Source organism: Rhinatrema bivittatum, chromosome 2, assembly GCF_901001135.1.
Source record: "Rhinatrema bivittatum chromosome 2, aRhiBiv1.1, whole genome shotgun sequence".
Taxonomy (NCBI): Eukaryota; Metazoa; Chordata; class Amphibia; order Gymnophiona; family Rhinatrematidae; genus Rhinatrema; species Rhinatrema bivittatum.
This window is the reverse complement of record NC_042616.1, coordinates 336,597,510-336,622,750: the sequence shown is the minus strand read 5'-3', so window position 1 is coordinate 336,622,750 and position 25,241 is coordinate 336,597,510. Positions and strand designations below refer to the sequence as shown.

The window sequence follows — 25,241 nt, the reverse complement described above, 5'->3', positions numbered from 1 at the left end:
GCTTTTCCATTGCATTTTTCGGTGTCCGATTTGCTTTTTAAGGAGTGGGACACTCCTGATTTGGGGTTGAAGGTGGCTAAGGCCATGGACAAGCTTTATCCCCTGACGGAGGACGCGCTCGAGCTCCTTAAGATTCCGAAGCTGGACTCTGCGGTGGCGGCGGTCACCAAGAGGACTACCATCCCGGTAACGGGAGGGACGGCACTCAAGGATTTGCAGGATCGTAAGCTGGAGGTGCAGCTTAAGAAAATTTTTGAAGTCTCCGCGCTTGGAGTACGAGCAGCGATCTGTAGCGGTTTCTCTCTCCGTGCGGGGCTCAGGTGGGCCCAGCAGCTTTCTGCTAACGAAGGTTTGTCGCCGGAGGAAGCGCAGCAGGCGGCTCGTTTGGAGGCAGTGATTGCCTATAGCGCGGATGCCTTTCATGATTTGCTCCGTTCTTCGGCACGGGCGATGGTCTCGGCGGTTTTGGCTTGGCGTTTGTTATGGCTCCGCCATTGGGCGGCGGACGTTTCGTCAAAGGCTCGGTTAGGCTCACTGCCATTTAAGGGGAAGTTACTCTTTGGTAAGGAGCTGGAGGATTTGATTGAGTCTTTGGGCGAGAACAAGATCCATCGTTTGCCGGAGGACAGGCCGCGTCGGGGGACGCCGGCCACGCGGGGTAGATTCCGTGGGGGTCGGCGGCCCCGTAATGCGCGAGGGGCGGTCTCGTCTTTTCGCCACAATGCGGCTAGGCAGCAGGCGTACACGCAGTCCTTTCGAGGGCGCCGGTTCGGTAGACCCGGGGCCGGGTCCGGAACGCCGGGCGGGAAACTGCCACAATGATGGGCTGCCGGCCCACGCCCCGGTGCCGGTGATCGGCGGCAGGCTGATGCAGTTTGCAGGGGAGTGGGCCAAAATCACGTCGGATCAGTGGGTGCTGGACGTGATAAATCGCGCCTACGCGTTAGATTTTGCACGGCGGCCCCCGCCTTGTTTCATGGTGTCGCCCGGCGGTTTTTCCGAGAAGCGGCTGGCGTTGCGGGGCACGATCCGACATCTGTTAGCCCTGGGCGCGATCGTACCCGTACCGTTCCACGAGCTACGCACCGGCAGGTATTCCATTTACTTTCTGGTACCAAAAAAAGAGGGCACGTTTCGTCCGATTCTCGACCTCAAGGGCGTCAACAGGTGCTTGCGGATCCCCAGGTTTCGCATGGAGACTCTACGGTCGGTCATCGCGTCCGTGAGGCAAGGGGAGTTCCTCGCTTCTCTGGATCTCACGGAGGCGTATCTTCACATCGGGATCTGCGCGGATCACCAGCGCTACCTTCGATTTGCGGTGTTGGGACAGCATTTTCAGTTTCAAGCACTACCATTCGGGCTGGCGACAGCCCCGCGGACCTTTACAAAGATCATGGTGGTGGTGGCTGCTCATCTTCGCAAGGAGGGGTGTCTGGTTCATCCGTATCTGGACGATTGGTTGATTCGGGCGAAGTCCGAGCGTCTCTGTCGGTTGGCGGTTCGACGAGTGATCGAGTTGTTGGAGAGTCTCGGCTGGGTGATCAATCGAGCCAAGAGCCGGCTAGAACCGTCGCAATCCCTGGAGTTTTTGGGGGCTTTGTTCGACACGCGTCAGGGCATGGTTTATTTGACGCAGGAGCGCAGAATCAAGCTGCAGTGTCAAGCCAGGCGTTTGTTGGACAAGCCCATGCCGGTTGTCTGGGACTATCTACAAATGGTAGGGTCTATGACGTCCACGCGGGAATTGGTTCCTTGGGCGTTCGCACATATGCGACCGTTACAATTGGCCTTACTCTCCCGCTGGAACCCGGTGTCGGAACAGTTTCAGCTGCCGTTACCGCTGCCACGTTCGGCCCGTGCCAGCATGGCCTGGTGGCTCTGTCACAACAACTTGACCAAGGGCATTTCGCTGGCTCTGCCCTCGTGGACGGTGGTCACCACGGACGCCAGTCTGTACGGCTGGGGCGCGGTGTGTCTCCGGAGCTCGTGCAGGGCGTATGGTCCTCGACGGAGGCGGCGTGGTCCATCAATCGGCTGGAGACCAGGGCGGTGAGGTTCGCCCTGCGGGAGTTCCTGCCGTTGGTTCGCGGTCAGGCGGTCAGGATTCTGTCGGACAATGCGACAACGGTAGCGTACATCAACCGGCAGGGCGGCAGCAGAAGCCTGCCGGTGGCCGCCGAGGCGAGGCAGTTGATGGCTTGGGCCGAGCGGCATCTGCAATGCATTGCGGCGTCGCATATTGCGGGCGTGGAAAACGTCCAGGCGGACTTTCTGAGTCGACATCGGCTGGATCCAGGCGAATGGGAACTCGCGGACGTGGCGTTTCGAAGCATTTGTGCCAGGTGGGGAACACCTGTGCTAGATCTGATGGCGACGTTCAAAAATGCCAAAGCGCCGCGGTTTTTTGCCCGTCGCCGGGAGACGGGGGCGGAGGGAGTCGACGCCCTCGCGTTGCCTTGGCCGACAGGGGTGCTCCTCTATGTGTTTCCTCCGTGGCCCCTCATCGGTCGGACGCTGAGGCGCATCGAACTTCACCCGTCGCCCGTGATTCTAGTCGCACCCAAGTGGCCGCGGCGGCCGTGGTTCGCGGATCTTCAGAACTTGGCGCTGGGGCCTCCCCTGCGGTTTCCGTATGTGCCGGACCTGCTACATCAGGGGCCCGTTTGTTTCGACCAGGTCGAATGCTTCTGTCTAGCGGCATGGCTTTTGAGAGGCGTAGGTTGAAGAAACGGGGTTATTCTGATGCGGTGGTCACAACGCTGTTACGGTCGCGCAAGCCTTCCACATCTCTGGCGTATGTGCGAGTATGGACGATCTTTGAGACATGGTGCCTGGCACAGGCTATTCGGCCTACGCGGGCCTCGGTGCCAGAGGTGTTGCTTTTCCTCCAGGATGGTTTGGCGAAAGGCTTGTCTTGCAGTTCGCTTAGGGTGCAAGTAGCGGCACTTGCCTTGCTGCGCGGGCAGGTCCACGGGGTGGCATTGTCTGCGCACCCGGACGTCGTTCGTTTCCTCCGGGGCGCTAAGCTTTTACGTCCTCCGTTCCGTTCTCCGTGTCCTTCGTGGAGTTTGAATCTGGTGCTGAAGGCCTTATGTTCCGCTCCCTTCGAGCCTATCCGCGGAGCTACAGTGAAAGACTTGACACTGAAGGTGGTTTTTCTGGTGGCTGTGGCGTCGGCAAGGAGGGTGTCGGAGCTTCAAGCCTTGTCTTGTCGGGAACCTTTCTTGAGGATTACGGATTCGGGGGTGTCGCTTCGTACGGTGCCTTCCTTCTTGCCTAAGGTGGTCTCGGCTTTTCATCTCAACCAGTCTGTGGAGTTGCCTGCGTTTTCTGAGGCCGATACGTCGCTTCCGAATTATCGAGATTTGCGGCGGCTAGACGTGAGGAGAGCCCTTTTAGGTTATCTAGAGGTGACGAACCCCTTTCGGAGATCGGATCATCTTTTTGTCTTGTGGGGCGGTCCTCGACGCGGTCAGGCGGCTTCCAAGACTACCATTGCGCGCTGGTTGAAGGAGGCCATTGGTTCCGCATATCTGCTGCAGGGCAAGTCTGTTCCGGTGGGGCTTAAGGCTCATTCTACGCGTTCTCAGGCTGCCTCCTGGGCGGAGTGCAGTCAGGTTTCGGCGGAAGACATTTGTAAAGCGGCAACCTGGAAGTCGTTGCATACCTTTGCTCGTCATTATCGCCTTGATGTGCGTGCACCGGGTACCGGCGGTTTCGGGGCAGGGGTGCTCAGAGCGGGACTCTCCGGATCCCACCCTAGTTAAGGTAGCTCTGGTACATCCCAGGAGTCTGGACTGATCCGGGTACGTACAGGGAAAAGAAAATTAGGTCTTACCTTAGTTAATTTTCGTTCCTGTAGTACCACGGATCAGTCCAGAATCCCGCCCGGCGAGTCTACTGTTCGGTATGAGAATCCGGTCTGTGGACGGTATGGTTTCTTTCTGTCCATTCTGTCTCTGTTGTCTCTTTTCTTCGTTATCGATGGCTCTGGTTCTGGTCCCATTTGGGGGATAGTTGAGCAGTTAGTTTGGTTGGTAGGTTCCTGTATATAGTTCGTTTGTAGTGATTTTGGGGGCTTCATCTGCTTTGACATTAAGTAAGACTGCCAGACTGTAAGTGGCACCAGCCTAGATATAGGCGGAGTTTTTGTTTGTAAACTTCTGTCTCCATCTGCTAGAGGGGGGGCAAAACCCAGGAGTCTGGACTGATCCGTGGTACTACAGGAACGAAAATTAACTAAGGTAAGACCTAATTTTCTTTTCTTCTCCCCTGCCGTTGAAGCAGAGAGCTCTGCTGGATGTGTGAAGTATCAGTTTTTCTTCTCCCCTGCCGTTGAATCAGAGAACTATGCTGTATATGCATTGAAAGTGAAGTATCAGGCTTTTTTGATTTGGGGTAGTAACCGCCGTAACAAGCCAGCTACTCCCCTCTTTGTGAGTGCAAATCCTTTTTTCCACATTTCCTCTTGTTGTTGAAGCTTAGAGCGATGTTGGAGTCACAGTAAGCATGTGGATGTTTATTTAATAAGGGTATTGACTCCAGGCAGTAGCCATCATTCTGGCGAGTCACCCACTCTTCATTGGCAGCATCTTGACTTTATGGATCCACAGTGTTTATCCCACGCCCCTTTGAAGTCCTTCACAGTTCTGGTCTTCACCACATCCTCCGGAAGGGCATTCCAGGCATCCACCACCCTCTCCGTGAAGAAATACTTCCTGACATTGGTTCTGAATCTTCCTCCCTGGAGCTTCAAATCGTGACCCCTGGTTCTGCTGATTTTTTTCCTATGGAAAAGGTTTGTCGTTGTCTTTTGATCATTAACACCTTTCAAGTATCTGAAAGTCTGTATCATATCACCTCTGCTCCTCCTTTCCTCCAGGGTGTACATATTTAGATTCTTCAATCTCTCCTCGTATGTCATCCGATGAAGATCCTCCACCTTCCTGGTCGCCCTTCTCTGTACCGCCTCCATCTTGTCTTTGTCTTTTTGAAGATACGGTCTCCAGAACTGAACACAGTACTCCAGGTGAGGCCTCACCAAGGACCTGTACAAGGGAATAATCACTTCCCTTTTCTTACTCGATATTCCTCTCTCTATGCAGCCCAGCATTCTTCTGGCTTTAGCTATCGCCTTGTCGCATTGTTTCGCCGACTTCATATCATTAGACACCATCACCCCAAGGTCCCTCTCCTGCTCTGTGCACATCAGCCTTTCCCCCTCCATCGAATACAGTTCATTCGGATTTCCACTCCCCATATGCATGACTTTGCACTTCTTGGCATTGAATCTCAGCTGCCATATCTTCGACCACTCTTCCAGTTTCCTTAGATCCCGTCTCATTCTCTCCACTCCTTCCGGCGTGTCCACTCTGTTGCAGATCTTAGTGTCATCCGCAAAAAGACAAACCTTACCTTCTATCCCGTCCGCAATGTCGCTCACAAAGATATTGAACAGGACCGGTCCCAACACCGATCCTTGCGGTACACCACTTAAAACCGCTCTCTCTTCAGAGAAGGTTCCATTTACCATCACACATTGTCTTCTGTCCGTCAACCAATTTGCAATCCAGGTCACCACCTCGGCACTCACTCCCAAGCTTCTCGTTTTATTCACCAGTCTCCTGTGCGGAACCGTATCAAAAGCTTTGCTGAAATCCAAGTATATGATATTGAGCGCTCTTCCTCGATCCAATTCCTTGGTTACCCAGTCAAAAAAGTCAATCAGATTTGTCTGACAGGATCTTCCTCTGGTGAATCCATGCTGCCTCTGGTCCATCAATTCTCCCGACTGTAGATAGTTCACTATTCTCTTTTTCAACAGTGACTCCATTACTTTTCCCACCACTGAAGTGAGGCTAACCGGTCTGTAGTTACCAGCCTCCTCTCTGTTCCCACTCTTGTGAAGCGGGACCACCACCGCTCTTCTCCAATCACTCGGCACCACTCCCGTTTCTAGGGATCTATTGAACAGGTCGCACAGCGGTCCCGCCAGCACATCTCTGAGCTCCCTCAGTATCCTTGGATGAATCCCATCAGGCCCCATGGCTTTGTCCACTTTCAGATTCTTTAGCTCTTCCCATACATTATCTACTGTAAATGGATTTTCCTCTGTTCCGCTTCCCTCCAGTTTCTTGTTGTGTAGAGATGGTCCTTCTCCAGGGTCTTCTTTAGTGAACACAGAGCTGAAGTATTCGTTTAATATTTCTGCCATTTCTTCGTCTCTCTCCACATATTGATCATTTTCATCTTTCAATTTCACTATACCACTTTGGACTTTTCTCTTTTCGCTGATGTATCTGAAAAATGTTTTGTCACCATATTTTATCTCCTTGGCAATCCTCTCTTCCGCTTGACTTTTTGCCAACTTGATTAATTTCTTAGTCTCCCTCAGTTGAATCAGATATTCTTCTTTGTGCTCCTCCCTTTGGGATCTTTTGTATTTCTTGTATGCAGTGAATAAACAAGTTAGACTGTTTGTATTTTTAGTCAGTCAATAAGGTAGCGGTAGATAGTGTGTTTATTTTTAAAAGTCTGCAGAACTGAGTGTTCTCCAGACTTTTAAAGAGCTGACTGTTTGTTTTAATACTGAGTGCATTGTATTGAAAAAAAAAAAAAAAACCCACAAAACCCCCCCCCCCCCCCACAAAAAAGTAGCCAGAAGCTAGAAATAAGCTAGGAGCAGTATATACCAAAGTTAAAAAGTTGAATAGTTCAGCTCAGTTACTCACCTTGGAAAGGTGTTGAGGTAGTGTGATTGGGTTTGAATAGGGACCAACATTTGTTAATCAAGGGAGCAGTGAGTCACTCAGGCTGACTAACTGAAGTTAGACTGTTTGTATTTCCCAACCCTTCCACCCCTCGCCCATCCCTTAATTTATAGGCAGGTGCCACTTTCACAAAAAAAACCCAAAAAAACCATCAACAAAAACTTTATTGAGAATTTGATCAGACCCCGGTAGGCCACTACCAGACATATAGTGAATTCACTAATACATTTAAAGGAAGTTAGACACATTCCTACTCCCATAGCAACCTAAAACTTAACTAGGAACTGATCAAAATTGAGATGAAGGCAGCAGTCCAGCAGCAAGAGTGGGGCTTCCCAGTCTTTTGCATCGAGTGTCACATGTATGATTTTTTACCCACCGGTGAGAAGTTATACATGTGCATGCGATGCAAAGAGCTCCTGGCTCTCAGAGAAAGAGTCTGATCTCTGGAGGCTAGAGTGGCAGACCTGGAGGAGCTGAGGCAGACAGAGAGGTATATAGATGAGACCTTCAGGGACATAGTAGTCAAGTCCCAACTTCAGACTGGCAGCCCTGGTGCTGCCTTGGAGGAAGAAGGTCTCATAATGGGAGAGCACCAACCAGGTGTAGCAGGAAAGGATCCTGTAGCAAGGACCTGCTCTCTAGGTGATGTGTTGTCCTTTCACACTGAGGATATCTCCCCAAGGCCTACTGCCCAGGAGGGAAGGGTTAGGTCAGCCGTCATAGTTTGTGATTCGATTATTAGGAATGTAGATAGCTGGGTGGCTGGTGGGCGTGAGGATCGCCTGGTAACATGCCTACCTGGTGCGAAGGTGGCGGACCTCACGCGTCACCTAGATAGGATTTTAGACAGTGCTGGGGAGGAGCCGGCTGTCGTGGTACACGTGGGCACCAACGACATAGGAAAATGTGGGAGGGAGGTTCTGGAAGCCAAATTTAGGCTCTTAGGTAGAAAGATTAAATCCAGAACCTCCAGGGTAGCATTCTCTGAAATGCTCCCTGTTCCACGCGCAGGTCACCAGAGGCAGGCAGAGCTCCGGAGTCTCAATGCGTGGATGAGACGATGGTGCAAGGAAGAGGGATTCAGTTTTGTTAGGAACTGGGGAACCTTTTGGGGAAGGGGGAGTCTCTTCCGAAGGGATGGGCTCCACCTTAACCAGGGTGGAACCAGACTGCTGGCGCTAACCTTTAAAAAGGAGATAGAGCAGCTTTTAAACTAGAACAAAGGGGAAAGCCGACAGTCGCTCAGCAGCGCATGGTTCGGAGAGAGGTATCTTTAAAGGATACTAATGATGCATTAGAATTAGGGCATCCCGACAGTGAGGTTCCAATAATTAGAAAAGTAGTCCAAGTGCCTGTAACTAAAAACTCACCTGAGCTAAAAAATTCTAACTTATCCCTATCAATTAAAAAGCAGAATAAAAATACAAACAAAAAACAAACTTTGAAATGTTTGTATGCTAATGCCAGAAGTCCAAGAAGTAAGATGGGAGAATTAGAATGTATAGCAGTAAATGATGACATAGACTTAATTGGCATCTCAGAGACATGGTGGAAAGAGGATAACCAATGGGACAGTGCTATACCGGGGTACAAATTATATCGCAATGACAGAGAGGAGCAGTCGGGAGGAGGTGTGGCGCTTTATGTCCGGGATGGCATAGAGTCCAACAGGATAAACATCCTGCATAAGACTAAATACAAAATTGAATCTTTATGGGTAGAAATCCCTTGTGTGTCGGGGAAGACTATAGTGATAGGGGTATACTACCATCCACCTGGTCAAGATGGTGAGACGGACAGTGAAATGCTAAGAGAAATTAGGGAAGCTAACCAAATTGGTAGTGCAGTAATAATGGGAGACTTCAATTACCCCAATATAGACTGGGTAAATGTATCATCGGGTCACGCTAGAGAGATAACGTTCCTGGATGGAATAATTGATAGCTTTATGGAGCAATTGGTTCAGGAACCGACGAGAGAGGGAGCAATTTTAGATCTAATTCTCAGTGGAGCACAGGACTTGGTGAGAGAGGTAACGGTGGTGGGGCCGCTTGGCAATAGTGATCATAATATGATCAAATTTGATTTAATGACTGGAAAAGGAACAGTGTGCAAATCCAAGGCTCTCGTGCTAAACTTTCAAAAGGGAAACTTTGATAAAATGAGAAAAATTGTTAGAAAAAATCTGAAAGTAGCAGCTACAAAAGTACAAAATGTCCAAGAGGCGTGGTCATTGTTAAAAAATACCATTCTAGAAGCACAGTCCAGATGTATTCCACACATTAAGAAAGGTGGAAAGAAGGCAAAACGATTACCGGCATGGTTAAAAGGGGAGGTGAAAGAAGCTATTTTAGCCAAAAGATCTTCATTCAAAAATTGGAAGAAGGATCCAACAGAAGAAAATAGGATAAAGCATAAACATTGGCAAGTTAAATGTAAGACATTGATAAGACAGGCTAAGAGAGAATTTGAAAAGAAGTTGGCTGTAGAGGCAAAAACTCACAGTAAAAACTTTTTAAAATATATCCGAAGCAGAAAGCCTGTGAGGGAGTCAGTTGGACCGTTAGATGATCGAGGGGTTAAAGGGGCACTTAGAGAAGATAAGGCCATCGTGGAAAGATTAAATGATTTCTTTGCTTCGGTGTTTACTGAAGAAGATGTTGGGGAGGTACCCGTAATGGAGAAGGTTTTCATGGGTAATGATTCAGATGGACTGAATCAAATCACGGTGAACGTAGAAGATGTGGTAGGCCTGATTGACAAACTGAAGAGTAGTAAATCACCTGGACCGGATGGTATACTCCCCAGAGTTCTGAAGGAACTAAAACATGAAATTTCAGACCTATTAGTAAAAATTTGTAACTTATCATTAAAATCATCCATTGTACCTGAAGACTGGAGGATAGCAAATGTAACCCCAATATTTAAAAAGGGCTCCAGGGGCGATCCGGGAAACTACAGACCGGTTAGCCTGACTTCAGTGCCAGGAAAAATAGTGGAAAGTATTCTAAACATCAAAATCACAGAACATATAGAAAGATATGGTTTAATGGAACAAAGTCAGCATGGCTTTACCCAGGGCAAGTCTTGCCTCACAAATCTGCTTCACTTTTTTGAAGGAGTTAATAAAGATGTGGATAAAGGTGAACCGGTAGATATAGTATACTTGGATTTCCAGAAGGCGTTTGACAAAGTTCCTCATGAGAGGCTTCTAGGAAAAGTAAAAAGTCATGGGATAGGTGGCGATGTCCTTTCGTGGATTGCAAACTGGCTAAAAGACAGGAAACAGAGAGTAGGATTAAATGGGCAATTTTCTCAGTGGAAGGGAGTGGACAGTGGAGTGCCTCAGGGATCTGTATTGGGACCCTTACTGTTCAATATATTTATAAATGATCTGGAAAGAAATACGACGAGTGAGATAATCAAATTTGCAGATGACACAAAATTGTTCAGAGTAGTTAAATCACAAGCAGATTGTGATAAATTGCAGGAAGTCCTTGTGAGACTGGAAAATTGGGCATCCAAATGGCAGATGAAATTTAATGTGGATAAGTGCAAGGTGATGCATATAGGGAAAAATAACCCATGCTATAATTACACAATGTTGGGTTCCATATTAGGTGCTACAACCCAAGAAAGAGATCTAGGTGTCATAGTGGATAACACATTGAAATCGTCGGTGCAGTGTGCTGCGGCAGTCAAAAAAGCAAACAGAATGTTGGGAATTATTAGAAAGGGAATGGTGAATAAAACGGAAAATGTCATAATGCCTCTGTATCGCTCCATGGTGAGACAGCACCTTGAATACTGTGTACAATTCTGGTCGCCGCATCTCAAAAAAGATATAATTGCGATGGAGAAGGTACAGAGAAGGGCTACCAAAATGATAAGGGGAATGGAACAATTCCCCTTTGAGGAAAGACTAAAGAGGTTAGGACTTTTCAGCTTGGAGAAGAGACACTGAGGGGGGATATGATAGAGGTGTTTAAAATCATGAGAGGTCTGGAACGGGTAGATGTGAATCGGTTATTTACTCTTTCGGATAGTAGAAAGACTAGGGGGCACTCCATGAAGTTAGCATGGGGCACATTTAAAACTAATCGGAGAAAGTTCTTTTTTACTCAACGCACAATTAAACTCTGGAATTTGTTGCCAGAGGATGTGGTTAGTGCAGTTAGTATAGCTGTGTTTAAAAAAGGATTGGATAAGTTCTTGGAGGAGAAGTCCATTACCTGCTATTAAGTTCACTTAGAGAATAGCCACTGCCATTAGCAATGGTAACATGGAATAGACTTAGTTTTTTGGGTACTTGCCAGGTTCTTATGGCCTGGATTGGCCACTGTTGGAAACAGGATGCTGGGCTTGATGGACCCTTGGTCTGACCCAGTATGACATTTTCTTATATTCTTATGATGCAGCGCACTTGCCTGAGTTGGATCCAGCAGCCACAGGACCCGGCCTCTGCAGGGATCTTATCCCAGGCGCAGGCGGCTCACCTGGAGGCGGGGGTGGCATACACGGCAGATGCCCTGTATGACCTGGTACGAACATCGGCACGTCCATGGTCTCTTCGTTGGTGGCCTGACGCTTGCTGTGGCTCCGGAATTGGTTGGCTGACTCTTCTTCTAAAGCTCGCTTGTGCAATCTCCCCTTCAGGGGGAAGCTCCTGTTTGGCGAGGACCTGGACCAACTGGTGAAGTCGCTGGGAGAGTCCAAAGGCAATAGGCTCCCGGAGGATAGAAAGCCCTTCCGGAAAGCGTTTGCCCCAAGGAGTCGGATTAGAGACTCCAGGAGATTTAAGTCGGGAAGGGGGGGTTCCTCCTCTTCCTATAGATCCAGACCTTTCTTGGGGCGACAACAGTCCTTTTGGGGAGCCAACCGAGCAGGAAGGGGAGGTGCCGGCCAGGGCTCTGGGGCCGGAAAATCTTCACAATGAAATCAGGATCACCCACTCCTCGGAGACAGCCGTAGGAGGACAGCTGTCCCAGATTTACGAGGAGTGGGCAAGGATCATGACCGACCAGTGGGTTCTCTAGGTGATCCGCGTAGGCTATGCCTTAGAATTTTCACACCCTCCCAGGGACGCCTTCCGGGTGTCGCGCTGTTCTTCCCGAAACAAGCGTGCCGTGGTGGAGGACACGCTATGCCATCTGTAAGCCTGCAGGCCATTGTTCCAGTTCCAGGGGCGGAACAGGGAGCCAGTCGGTACTCCATATACTTTGTGGTGCCAAAGAAAGAAGGAACCTTTCGCCCCATCCTGGACCTCCAGCAAGTGAACAGGAGTCTGAAGATACTGCGCTTTCGAATGGAAACCCTGCACACTATGATTGCGGCAGTGCACAAGGGAGAGTTCCTCGCCTCCCTGGACCTAACAGAGGCTTATTTCCATATCCCGATTCGGAGCGATCATCAGCGGTTTCTGCAGTTCTCGATCCTGGGGCAGCATTTCCAGTTTCATGTGCTACCCTTCAGTCTAGCATCGGCGCTCCACACCTTCACCAAGGTTATGATAGTTGTGGCGGCAGCCCTCAGGCAGGAAGGGGTGTTGGTGCACCTGTACCTAGGCAACTGGCTCCTCCGGGCAAAGTCGGAGGAAGATTGTCGGTGAACTATTCTTCATATTATTCACATGCTGCAGTCGTTGGGCTTGGGTGATCAACCTTCCCAAGTGATTCCCTCCCAGGTCCTGGAATATCTGGGGGCTCGCTTCAACACTCATCTGGGCCGGGTGTTTCTAACGGAGGACCAGATTCACAAACTACAACAGCAGGTGACCAGTTTTTGGGGGCCGTGGACTCCAATTGCCTGGGACCATCTGGGATCCATGACTTCGACGCTAGAGCTCATCCCGTGGGCTTTTGCTCACATGAGACCGTTGCAGCGGGTTCTCCTGTCCCGGTGGAGTCCAGTGACGGAGCAGTATCAGGTGCGCCTGCCCCTGACCTCGCAGTCCAGATCCAGCCTGGAGTGGTGGTTAGTAGATGCCAATCTGCAGAAAGGAATGTCCCTCAAAACCCTGGACTGGGTGGTGGTTTCCACGGCCGCCAGCCTGCGAGGCTGGGGTGTGGTGTGCTTAGGCAGAGCAGCACAAGGCATATGGTTGGAATCAGAACGCCTTTGGTCCATCAACCGCCTGGAGACCAGGGCAGTCCACAGGGCCTTGGAGGCTTTTCTGGATCTGGTACAGGGGCGTATGGTTCGCGTGTTTTGGACAACGCCACCACGGTGGCATATCTCAACCGTCAGGGAGGAACCAAGAACCCAGCCATAGCCCGGGAAGCCCTTCTCCTCTTCATCTGGGCCAAGCGCTATTTGGAGGGCATCGCTGCCTCGCACATGGTGGGTGTTGACAACGTCCAAGCGGACTTCCTAAGCAGACAACAGCTGGACCTAGGAGAGTGGAGCTGTCCAGAGAGGCGTGAAACCTCATTTGTGCCCGATGGGGAACTCCCCAGTTGGACCTCATGGCGACCCGTCTCAACTCGGATGTCGCGATTTTTCAGTCGACGGAAGGATTGGGGATCCGTGGGTCTCGACGCATTGGTGTCAGAATGGCCTTCGGGGATCCTATTGTACGCTTTTCCTCCATGGCATCTCATAGGTCGAGTTCTCAGACGAGTGGAACAGCACCTGGGTCAGGTGGTACTGTTGGTTCCGGAGTGGCCTCTGCGCCCTTGGTTCGCGGATCTGATAAGACTAGCCACAGACGGTCCCTTATGGCTGATGCATTTGCCGGATTTGTTGAGTCAGGGACCTATCTTTTCGGATTGGGAGGATCGCTTCTCTCTCGCGGCTTGGCTTTTGAGAGGCGACGCCTATACCTGAAAGGGTATTCAGAGGCGGTGATGGCCATTCTGCTGCAGGCCAGGTGGCCTTCCACTTCCATGGCTTACGTAAGAGTATGGAGGGTGTTTGAGTCCTGGTGTGCGCAACAAGGAGTTGGGCCGGGGTCTGCATCCGTTCCCCCCACATTCTGACTTTTTTGCATCAGAGACTTTCCAAGGGCCTGGCGTACAACTCCATCCAGGTTCAAGTTTCAGCTCTGGGGTGCTTCAGGGGACGAATAGACGGCAAATCCCTGGCTTGCCAATCTGATGTGGTTCACTTCCTCTAAGGGGCAAAGCATTTAAGGCCGCCTGTTCGGAAACTGTGCTCAGAGAGGAACCTGAACCTCGTCCTGCGGGCTTTATGTGTACTGCCCTTTGAGCCGGTGGGGCAGACTTTGGCAAAGGACCTGACACTGAAACGGTCTTTATAGTGACGATCTGTTTGGTGAGGCACATTTAAAAATTGCAGGCCCTGTCCTGCCGGGACCTGTTTTTACGGATTTCGGCAGATGGGGTGTCCTTGAGCATGGTGTTGTCCTTTCTGCCGAAGGTGATGTCGGTGTTTCATGTTAATCAGTCGGTAGAGCTCTCTGGCTTCCTGGACTGGTCTCGCGACTCGGCGACAGATAGAGATCTGCATTTATTGGATGTTCGCCGAAGCCTCCTGCGCTATTTGAATATCACTAATCCTTTTCGGAAGTCAGATCATTTGTTTGTCCTGTTTGGTGGTCCTAAGCGGGGGACAAGGCATCCAAGGTCACTCTGTCTTGGTGGCTGAAGGAGACCATTGTCGGTGAAACAGTGTGACAAGGCGATAGCTAAAGCCAGAAGAATGCTGAGGAATATCGAGTAAGAAAAGGGAAGTGATTATCCCTTGTACAGGTTCTTGGTGAGGCCTCACCTGGAGTACTGTGCTCAGTTCTGGAGACCGTACTCCGAAGGGACATAGACAGGATGGAGACGGTCCAGAGAAGGGCGACCAAAAAGGTGGATGGTCTTCATCGAATGACTTATGAGGAGAGATTGAAGAACTTAAATATGTATACCCTGGAAGAAAGGGGGAGCAGGGGTGATATGATACAGACTTTCAGATACTTGAAAGGTTTTAATGATCCAAAGTCAGCGACAAACCTTTTCTGTCGGAAAAAAATCAGCAGAACCAGGGGGTCACGATTTCAAACTCCAGGGAGGAAGACTCAGAACCAATGTCAGGAAGTATTTCTTCACAGAGAGGGTGGTGGACGCCTGGAACGCCCTTCCGGAGGAAGTGGTGAACTCCAAAACTGTGAAGGATTTCAAAGGGGCGTGGGATAAACATTGTGGATCCATAAAATCTAGAGGATGTGAATGAGGAGAAGAGGCATGGGGGGTGGCTTGCGGGAATGACGGCTATAACCTGGTGATTAATACCCTTATTCAGTAATGCGACTCCAACATTGATCTATGCTTCAATGGCAAGATGAAATGTGGAAGAAAGGATTTGCATTCACAAATAAGCGGGGGAGTAGCTTGCTTGTTGCGGCAGTTACTACCCCAAACCAAATAAGCCTGATACTTCACTTTCAATGCATATCCAGCATAAATCTCTGCTTCAATGGCAGGAGGGAATGAAGAAAAGAGGATTTACATTCAGACAACAACCAACAAGGACTGAATTGCACAGTCTGGGTAAACAAATAAGCGTGGGAGTAACTTGCTTGTTGCAGCAGTTACTACCCCAAACCAATTTAAGCCTGTTACTTCACTTGGAAAGCATATCCAGCGCAGCTCACTGCTTCAACGGCAAGGGGGAATGAAGAAAAGAGGATTTATATTCAGACAACAACCAACAAGGACTGAATGGCACAGGCTGGGTAAACAGGAGTGGGCGTAGTGGCAGTTACTACCCCTAACCAATTAAGCTGGATACTTTACTTTGATGCAGCTCCAGCACTGCTTTCTGCATCAATGGCAGTGGGGAAGGAAAGTAGAACCAAAAAGTTACCAATAAGGGCCAAGAGTAACAGATAAGTATGAGAAAAATAAGAGAGAAAGCTTGTTGGGCAGACTGGATGGGCCATTTGGTCTTCTTCTGCCGTCATTTCTATGTTTCTATGTTCAGCGTACAGTAGCAATGGCAGTTCCATTCCGGATGGTTTGAAAGCTCATTCCACGTGGGCACAGGTGGCCTCCTGGGCAGAATGCCAGCTGATTTCTCCTCGAGATCTGTAGAGCCGCGGTCTGGTCCTCTCTGCATACCTTTACCAAGCATTACCGCTTGGACGTAAGGGCGCCGGAGGAATCCAATTTCGGGGAACGGGTTCTAAGAGCGAGTCTTTCGGGATCCCTCCTACAGTAGGATGGCTTTGGTACATCCCACTGGTCTGGACAGATCTGGGTATGTTCAGGAAAGGAAAATTGGTTCTTACCTGCTAATTTTCATTCCTGTAATACCACAGATCAGTCCAGAAGCCATCCGAGACGTGATGGGCTGACCTTTGGGTTAGCTACTGTATTGAAGATTTCTGAAGGAAATAGTTTTGTTGCCAATATTAATGAAGATCTGGGGTAGGGTTTCCTACTTTAGGGGAATCCAACCCTCCTGATTTTTGATGTTCACCTTGTTCGGGGTGAATAGTTGAAGTTGGAGATTAATATCCTTATTCAATAAACATACACACGGTTAATGCGACACCAACATTGCTCTATGCTTCAACGGCAAGAGGAAATGTGGAAAAAAGGATTTGCATCCACAAAAAAGCAGGGGAGTAGCTTGCTTGTTGCGGCAGTTACTACCCCAAACCAAATAAGCCTGATACTTCACTTTCAATGCATATCCAGTATAGCTCTCTGCTTCAACGGCAGGGGGAATGAAGAAAAGATGATTTATATTCAGACAAAAACCAACATGGACTGAATTACATAGTCTGGGTAAACAAATAAGCATAGGTGTAGATTGCTTGTTACAGCGGTTACTACCCAGAATCAATTAAGCCTGATACTTCACTTTCAATGCATATCCAGTGCAGCTCACTGCTTCAACGGCAGGGGGAATGAAGAAAAGAGGATTTATATTCAGATAACAACCAACAAGGAATGAATTGCACAGGCTGGGTGAACAAGCGTGGGAGTAGCTTGCTTATTACGGCGGTTACTACACCTAAACAATTAGCTAGATACTTCACTTCGATGCAGCACCAGCACTGCTATCTATATTGATGGCGGGGGTGGAAGGGAAATAGAACCAAGAAATTACTTATAAGGGCCAAGACTAACAGCTAAGTATGAAAAAAATAAGTGTGAAAGCTTGCTGGGCAGACTGGATGGGCCGTTTGGTCTTCTTCTGCCGTCATTTCTATGTTTCTATGTTTAAGTTGGTTCCAGTGGTTTTTTTTGGGGGATCTTTCTTGGGATCGACCAATACTGAGGAGCTTCAGGTGGCACTAGTGGTATTTATAGCAGTGCCTCGAAGTTTTTTTTTTTAATTTTCTATTTATTGATTTATTCAATTTGTACAAAGAATATCCTCTTTGCAGAGAAACAAAGAAACATATTTATGCAAAAACGTAAATACTGCTTAACAATAATAAAGAAAACATTTCTCTTATCTGACCACTAGTAAAATTGACTAGGGGGCTTATGCCAAAGTTATGAGGAGATTAAACAATAATAAATCATCTGCAAGTACAAGCTTAGCATTTTGGCTTTTCTTTTCTCTATGACTCACTCACTAGTAGTAAATTCCTGGACTATGGGATTAGGTAACACTTTTTTCTTATTATCCAATAGTGCCTTCAATTGCTCAGGAACAAAAGAACCATAGGTAACATTATCCATTTTTAGTATACAACGGCACGGGTATCTAAGCATAAATACAGCTCCCAAGGATCGAGCTTCTTGCTCATGGCTAGGAACCCTCTCCTCCAATCTTGGGTGACTTTGGCCAGATCGGGGAACACTTTTACAACCTTACCCATAAACTCCACTCTCATATTTTGAAAATAATTTCTCATGATTAAACTGAGGTCCTGTGAGTATATAAAAGACACTAGGAGGGTAGCCCTCTCCATTATCTCAGTCGTAGAAGTCTCTAGAAAGGCAGTTAAATTTGCCATGTCAATTATAGGTGCCTCTTCTTCTTCTCTTGTTTTTACATGAGGTAGGAAATATACTTTGTTGAAAACTGGTATATTTTCAGGTGCAATTTTCAGTATCTCAGTCATATATTTCTTTAAGGTTATCCTGGGTTGTTCTCCCAGAACCTTAGGAAAATTAATAAACCTAAGGTTCAAGTTTCTGGTCTTATTTTCCAATTGTTCCATTTTCCTATTCAGGATAACTCGGTCTTGTACTAAGGCCACCTGAATATCTTGAAACTTCTTAGTTTGTTCCTCCAGCTGTTGGATCCTCTATAATTGATTCACGCTCCTTGAGTTGAAGTCTTGGGTAGTGGTTTCTAACTGTAAGGAAACACGTTTTTGCTGCAAAGAAACTGTTTGTAATGCTGCCCCCATCTGGGCCATCAGTCCCCACAAGGAGTCCATGGTAACTACCGAGGGTTTGGGAAACATGGTTTTTGCAGCTTCAGACTGCACAACTTCACCAATTAAGGCATTTAGTGAAAACACAGCCTCAGGTATGAGGCTTGTCGCCTGCAAATCCACCAGGTTTTCCCCTTCCAGGCCTTGCTCTTTACTCCCGCTTCCCACGGTGGCACCCACAGTTGCATCATCTGATCCCGTCAGGGCCGCTTCTGCACTCACCGGGCTTGAGAAGTTCTGGGGAGTCGGCACTGGAGGCATCCAAGAGTCCGGGGGGTTTAAGCTGGTCTCTCCAGGATCGTTCACGGCTCCTCCCGCGAGCGTTTCAGCGGAGAACTGCTCCCCTTGCCTCGAAAAACCAGCAGCTAGCTCCGTTATGGTCCGCTGTTTTGAAGGGAGAGAAGGGGCTGCGGGGTACACCCTTACTCTCTCTTTTCGCTTCGGAGGCATTTCGCAAGAAAAGAAGGTAAAAAGTCAATAGAAACCAGCGATGCAAGGACAGCGTTCAGAGCTATGCTGCTACTCCGCCACCATCTTGGCTCCCTCGAAGTTTTTATCTCTGCCTCCATCTGCTGGTGGGAGTGCGTAACCCACTGGTTTGGACTGATCTGTGGTATTACAGGAACGAAAATTAGCAGGTAAGAACCAATTTTCCTTTTTATTATAATTTAAAAATTATAAATGGGTATTTGTGTGATGTGATTTTGAAACTGTGTATGTTTTGTTGTAATCCAACAAGAGCCATGGATTGGTGAAATATAAATATTTTTAAATAAAACTTTCCTTTTGACTATAGATTCTTCCAGGATCTTTCTTCTGTCATGCCATCCACTCTTTCATTTCAGATCATGCTCTTGCTGTGATAGGTAATGCAAAAGCAATCATACCTGAAAAATCAGTCATTAGTTTTTGATATTGTGGTTCAAAACACATTTCACAGCTTACATGATAATTTACTGAACGCCCAAAAACAAAAGCGTATTTTAAAACCTTTGTTGACGTGCCAGCAGCTGTGTGCATGTAATGCACTATGGGTCGGATTCACTAAGCCTTTTTTCCCATAGTCAGAGAATGGGAGAAAAGCCTTGGCGATTTATTTATTTATTTTTATTTAGATTTTTGTATTCCACTTTTCGCACTTTTTTTCAGCACATCAAAGTGGATTGCATTCAGGTACTGTAGGTATTTAAGCAGTGTGTGGCAGCAGGAGGAAAATTAATCTTAGAAAATAAATTCTTTTCTCTAGGATCCTTGGAGTTTCCAAGTGTTGTTTCCTTTTTAGAAACTTATCAAAATGGTTAATAAAACTGCTGAGCCTCAGATGACTGCAAAAGCTTCCATTCTGTTCCAGTGTTCTGGTGTCAGACTATGGTTACACATAAACCCATAAAACAATCTTTTAAAAAGTTAGCTGGTATACCAGAGGAATGTCCTGAGCGGTTTGGGGGGTTCTTGTAGTCTATCAGATGATTTACTGGACTACGGATGGTGCTTGCTCTCTATGAAGTGTTGCACATGCAGATCCTGTCCCAGACTTCCAAGTAAATGGGAGACCTACTCGTCCATTGTGGCGTGGTTCCCAAATTAGTCTGACTTTTATGTAGAAGAGAAAATGCTTTGAGCAGGTTGTTCTTTCACAGGGAAGTAGAGAGTTTAACTTTTCTCATTTTCTGTTGGGAGCAGTTTGAACTATTACTATACAACGGGTTTAGATTAAATCCTTCTGATTCTGAGCTGTGCTGTCTTCCCCTCTACTCCTTGGCTCCCTATTAAATTCAGGGCAATCTCCGGGGTAAATTGTGCTAGTGTCTTCTACCTCTGTGCCCTTGTGCTACTGTCCTCCCCCAGCAGGTGAATGCAGGAGACCTTTGGCTTTCTGTCTTGCTGTGCACTCTATCCATCACTCCAGCAGCCTATAAAGCTTGGCACTCTGACACTGACTGACTGACTGACTGAAGGTTGAGGGAGCTACCAGGTGTTTTCTCTGTTGGTACACTTGTAGGAAAATAGAAGACTACCTGGGGAATTTCAGAATTTTGTTTGCCGTGCCCACCAACAGGAAAGTGGCGGAGCAGATTAAATAAGCTCCATCAAGTGATGGGGCAGTGCTCCTGAGATTCCTGTGAATAATCTCCTAACTTGTCGGGGCCCGACTCCTGCTGCCAGGGTGTGAGCAGGAGCTGTGAGCCAGCCACTTAACAGAATTTCAGAAATAACCTCTTCAAAAGTTTAATCGACACCTGGTGGTTAGTACCCTGTGAGTTTTGCAGTACTGCCCAGTACATGACTCAACTCTTGACGGTTTTTAACACCCGAGAAATTTCCCTTCAATCTTTGTCTGTTTTTTGGAGAGTTCATTCCCCACTTGATTGTCTGAGGGTGTTAACAGGTGGTTTTTTGTTTTTTTTTTTGGGCTTCTTACATAGGTATCGTGAACACCATTACCAAACTGACGAAAGCGTGCACGCTGCGTCTGACAGACGACAAGCTCTACTTCATCCTCAGTGACAAAGTGGCCAATGGAGGGGTGAGCATGTGGTGCGAGCTGCAGCAGGTGAGAGCCAAATGGATAACTTGGCTCTAATATTGTGAAATGAGTGAAAGTGGTAGATTCTACAAAATCTAATGTCTGTCCCTCCCACTTTCTTTCTTGCTTTTATCCTTAAGTCTCCTTTTTCCTTGTACTTTTTTTTTTTGTTAAAAAGTTGCTTTAGCCAAGAATGCCTTTGTTTTTGGAAGGACAAACAGGGGTGTATTTCAAGGGATAACATGGTTTGGTTCCTTTTGCCTTTCAGATTTTTTTTACCATCTAAATAAAAAATTGTACACACAACCTCCAGCCTCCATAAGCTTGTACAGGTTAAGAATGAGAAGTTTGTATAAGATGAGGCTTAAGGAGCCTGATTTCTCTGGGAACGAGTTGACTGTTGTGTTCATTGTGCTAGCAAGGCTGAGTGTCCCTAGTGCCCCTGAATTCTGGTGCCTTCCTGCGGTTTCCACTTCACCTCCCCTTGCCCTTTCTTTAGGGGAACTTCTTCGATGAATTTCAGATGGAAGGCGTGTCCACGGAGCACAATGACATTTATTTAGAGGTGACGCCGGAAAACCTCTCCAGAGCCTTGAAGACGGCCCAGAACGCCAAGGCGGTGAAGATCAAGCTGACAAAAAAGCACTGCCCCTGCCTGACTGTAGCCGTGGAGCTGGTAAGGAGGCGAGAAGAGCCCATAGACCTAAAAGTGGAGATGTTTGGCCGTTATGTAGCAATACTAGTAGGCAAGAGAATATTTTCTTTTCTTTAATAAATAAAGCATTGCAGATTTTGTGTGGCGTTATGGCCTGTGATTAGAAAAATGGTAGGGGGACTGGTTTGGTGGCTGAGTGGCAGCGTTCTGTGAAGGACCCGGCTTTGATTCCAGGGTCAGGTCTTCCATTCTCCAGTTCGGCCAGTGCTGCGGAAGCAGCATTCACAGCCCTTAAGGGAAGATACTCATTGTGTAAGGGGAACACTTAGTGGCCGGGTTTAGGGCCCATGAATCTCAGGTGTGTTGTCCCCAGCCAAGGACTGTTGCTACAGTTGCGAGACTGAAGTAGGTTGGGAGGGGATTTAAAATTGGGGGGGGGGGGGGGGGGGGGGGGGGGGGGGAACAATACTGAATACCTGGAAGCTGAAAGGAGTAGGAGGAACTTCAGGTCACATGAGGGGGGAAAACTAGTGGAAGCCAGTGTTTGGCACAGCATGTTACACCGGTAGATGAGGGAACCTGACTGATGCTTCAATGTAACATCATAAATGGAACAAAAAAAAAAAAGAGAGAAAGGACAACCAGATGATGACCCTCATTGATGGTGCCTTGGCTTCTTTTTGCACAGCCGTCTCTGTCGTCAAGTTCCCGCATCGTTACTCATGACATTCCAGTGGGCGTTATTCCCAGAAAGCTCTGGAGCGACTTCAGAGAGCCCGGTGTTCCTGACTTCGATGTAAGTAGTGCTGCTTTTTTATTCTTTTTTTTCAAGTTTGTTTCCTTTTATATGGCTGAGAGTGAGTAAATGGACGTGGTGGTGGAGGTAGCCTCTACGTTTGCTTGGCCCACTGACTGGTTTGGGAGAGCTTTTCCTCATAGTGGCGCATGGCTGATGCAGTTATCGGCATGTTTTGATGATTTCTAGGTCAGTATTTATTTGCCGGTGCTGAAGACCATGAAGAGTGTTGTGGAGAGGATGAAGAATATTAGCAATTATGTAGTAAGTTTGCAATATTTCAAATCTTAACGGGGATATTTTTTTTTTTTCGATGTATTGTTTTTTGGTGCAGTGGTTTCCTCCTGCTCCTTTGGGTTTCCAGCTGAATCGGAATCATGGCTGGTAATTGGTGCCATGAGCCTCTGTTCACCACTAGCTGGAAGTTTTTTTTTCTATTTCTGTAACCTGCCATTTAGCCCAGTGACTGTCCTTGGCCAGAAGCCACAGAGCATGGTTCCCTCTGGAGCCTGATCTGTTTGTATCCTAAATCTGATCACTAGGTTTCGCAGTTGAGTGATGGCTGTGATTCCCTCCGCTCCAGGGACTGCAAGCACTGCCTCCACAGTAGCCCTGGCTGGGCCAGGAATCGTGGAGCACTGCCACTGAATTCAGTGGGCTGGCCAGTGTGGAATTCTGTTTCAGATGAAGTTCATCAAGATAACTTAATGCTGTTACCAAAAGCATTTTTTACCATCTGACATCTGTCTTTGGATTGGGCTCATAAGTGTGACTTTTCCACATTTGGGGCTTGATGTGCTAAAAGGGTTTTCCTTATTTTGTGTTTATGGGGCAAGTCCTAGGTATATAGGCCTTTTGGTAAGAAGGATAGGGGTGGGGATTTTTTTTTTTTTTTTTAATTTTTTAAGCATGAAGTAGAAAAGCGTGTCCTGGGAAGCACTTGCAACCTTTCCTCTCACCTGAATACAATTTTAACAGAATTTTGGTTTTGTTGTCTTAAATATTTCTTAACATCCCTTTCGGGATAGAACGATGACTCTTGAGTTGTTTGTGTCGTGGGCCATGGGGCCAGTCACACATCTGCCGTGCATATAAGGGATTCAGTGCGTTATGCGGGAGATGGTGGGGCGGAGGTTGGCAGTGCTCCCTGGCATCTCTCTTTCCTTAATGGAGAAGGTATCTTTGTGACCAGGTCCTGTCACTTAATGGTATTGCTGAAGTAATCTCATCAGATGTTTGGTAGGGCACCTGGTGAGTAGTACTCAACTGCCTGCATGTAGACTTTGCAGCACTGCCCAGTACCTTCCCCTGTAATGTCACCTTAAAGATCACGTCTGTCTCAAGTCTGTCGTGTCGAAATTGTACACTTTCCCAGAGTTAGGAGGTAGCAACAGACCTTTAATATTACTTTGTGATTGTAACCTCTCCTACATATTACATCACAATTGTAACCTTGTATATCTTGGCTTTTGTTAGGGGGAGGTGAATTCTACTCTAATGGTACTGCCATATATCAAATGCTTGAAACAGTGGTAAGGGTTTGGGTTTTGTTTGGTTTTTTTTTGTTGGAGGTTTTTTTTTTTCCAGTGAATTAAATCTTGTGAGTTAAATTTTTAATACTGTTGTTAATAGTTCCTCAATTACTTTTAAAGCAGCAATTGTTACTAAAAATTCATTATTTTGGCAAGTTACAAATTGGAACAAAGATAGTCTCCTTTATATTGCATGTTTTCCTAGCATCCTTAAGTGCTGATTTACAAAAGCTTTTTTCCCCATTCTGTGTCTTAAGGAGGAACAAATGATTGAAGGTTTTGAATTCTTCTATTTTGCTCCTTCAGCCCCACAAGGTGTAAGGTACATTGCAGTGCCTGGCGTAAGAAGCCTGGGCTGGTGTCTCCCTAGTCCAGCACAATCGCTAAAGCAGAGCTTTCCAAAATTTTCATGTTGGTGACTCACTTTTCAGACAAACATAATTTCACGACTCAGTAATTCAGTGTACTAGCAAACTAGAAGTTAAAGGTTAAACAAACAAACGTATTTTGACAATTTATGTATGTTTCCTTAAATATATACATAAATAGGTTGTGTCATGAAACATTTTATCTCATGAAAACCTTTCATTTATATTAAAAATATATAATATTCCAAGATTAATGTTACTGTTATAATTTATGAGTAACAATAATAAAACTAATTGTCTGTCCCACACGCACACTCATCGCTCTCCCCCTCCCCCAAGCACATGTCTGGCCCCCACATTCATGTACCTCTTCTTTTTGATTGTTGCCAGTTAAGGGCTTCACTCCCTTCAGGGTTCAAGCCTGCCGTGGTGCATAACACCTTCCATGATCACCAGACATTTGCTTGCAGTCAGTACTCCTCGTGGCGAGGCCTCAGCAGCCTCAGCAACCCATGAACTGGAAAAAAAAAATGAATTGCTAGGAAAAAAAAGTCCAAACTCGCGTTGGAATTGACGGCACGGCATCACGTGCCGTCGCATGCGCGTGACACTGGAGGGGAGCGGCTATGTGGACCGGGCTTGCGCGACACACTTGCACACTGCAGGCGACACACTAACGCGTAGCGACACACAGTTTGGAAAGCTCTGCGCTAAAGAATGGCTTCAGGGAAAGAAATGAACTGAAAAAGGGCATGACCATAATCCTTGTATTCAAAACAAATGCAATAATATAAAAACTAAAATAACTTTAGACAGAAAAAGGAAGGTGACCTAGGCAAAACAAAGCATCAACTAGCCAAAACACATCCCCAGGCTAGCTGATGCTCCAAGGAATTGGGCAGTGAATTCGGTTCTTGGGCAATATAAATCATTGTCATTTTCTCTTTTTTATCTTACTTTTTATACATTTTAAGCCATGTGAACATTTGTATACCAGTTCCTTTTTCATGGACCAATTTTTTAAATTTGTACTGATCTGAGGTGGATTTGAACCAGTGATCCTGGGGATGATAGGCTTTGTAACCCTGTGACAATTTCCTTAATGCATCCAGGCCTCGTTCCCAAGTCCCTTTTCATTCGAACAAGTGGGATAAACGTTCTGATCCCTAAAGGCTAGAGATTGGAAATGAATAAAAGGGTGCATGGGGGTAACCTGCACGGAACAGCAGTTACTACCCTTAAC

At 47.2% G+C, this 25,241-nt stretch overlaps 1 protein-coding gene across 5 annotated transcripts in view; it reads left to right on the top strand.

Moving 5' to 3' along the window:
* Nucleotides 1-25,241, top strand: part of HUS1 (HUS1 checkpoint clamp component) — a 58,041-nt gene that overhangs the window by 3,611 nt on the left and 29,189 nt on the right. The window contains exons 2-5 of one of the 5 annotated variants that reach the window (XM_029589833.1): nucleotides 20,547-20,647; nucleotides 21,171-21,323; nucleotides 21,991-22,098; nucleotides 22,288-22,362. In XM_029589833.1, the coding sequence (XP_029445693.1) occupies nucleotides 20,547-20,647; nucleotides 21,171-21,323; nucleotides 21,991-22,098; nucleotides 22,288-22,362 (437 nt within the window). Of the gene's footprint in view, nucleotides 1-20,546; nucleotides 20,675-21,146; nucleotides 21,324-21,990; nucleotides 22,099-22,287; nucleotides 22,363-25,241 lie in introns of all 5 variants that reach the window. The other 4 variants (XM_029589832.1, XM_029589831.1, XM_029589830.1 and 1 more) reach the window with 4 other exon arrangements.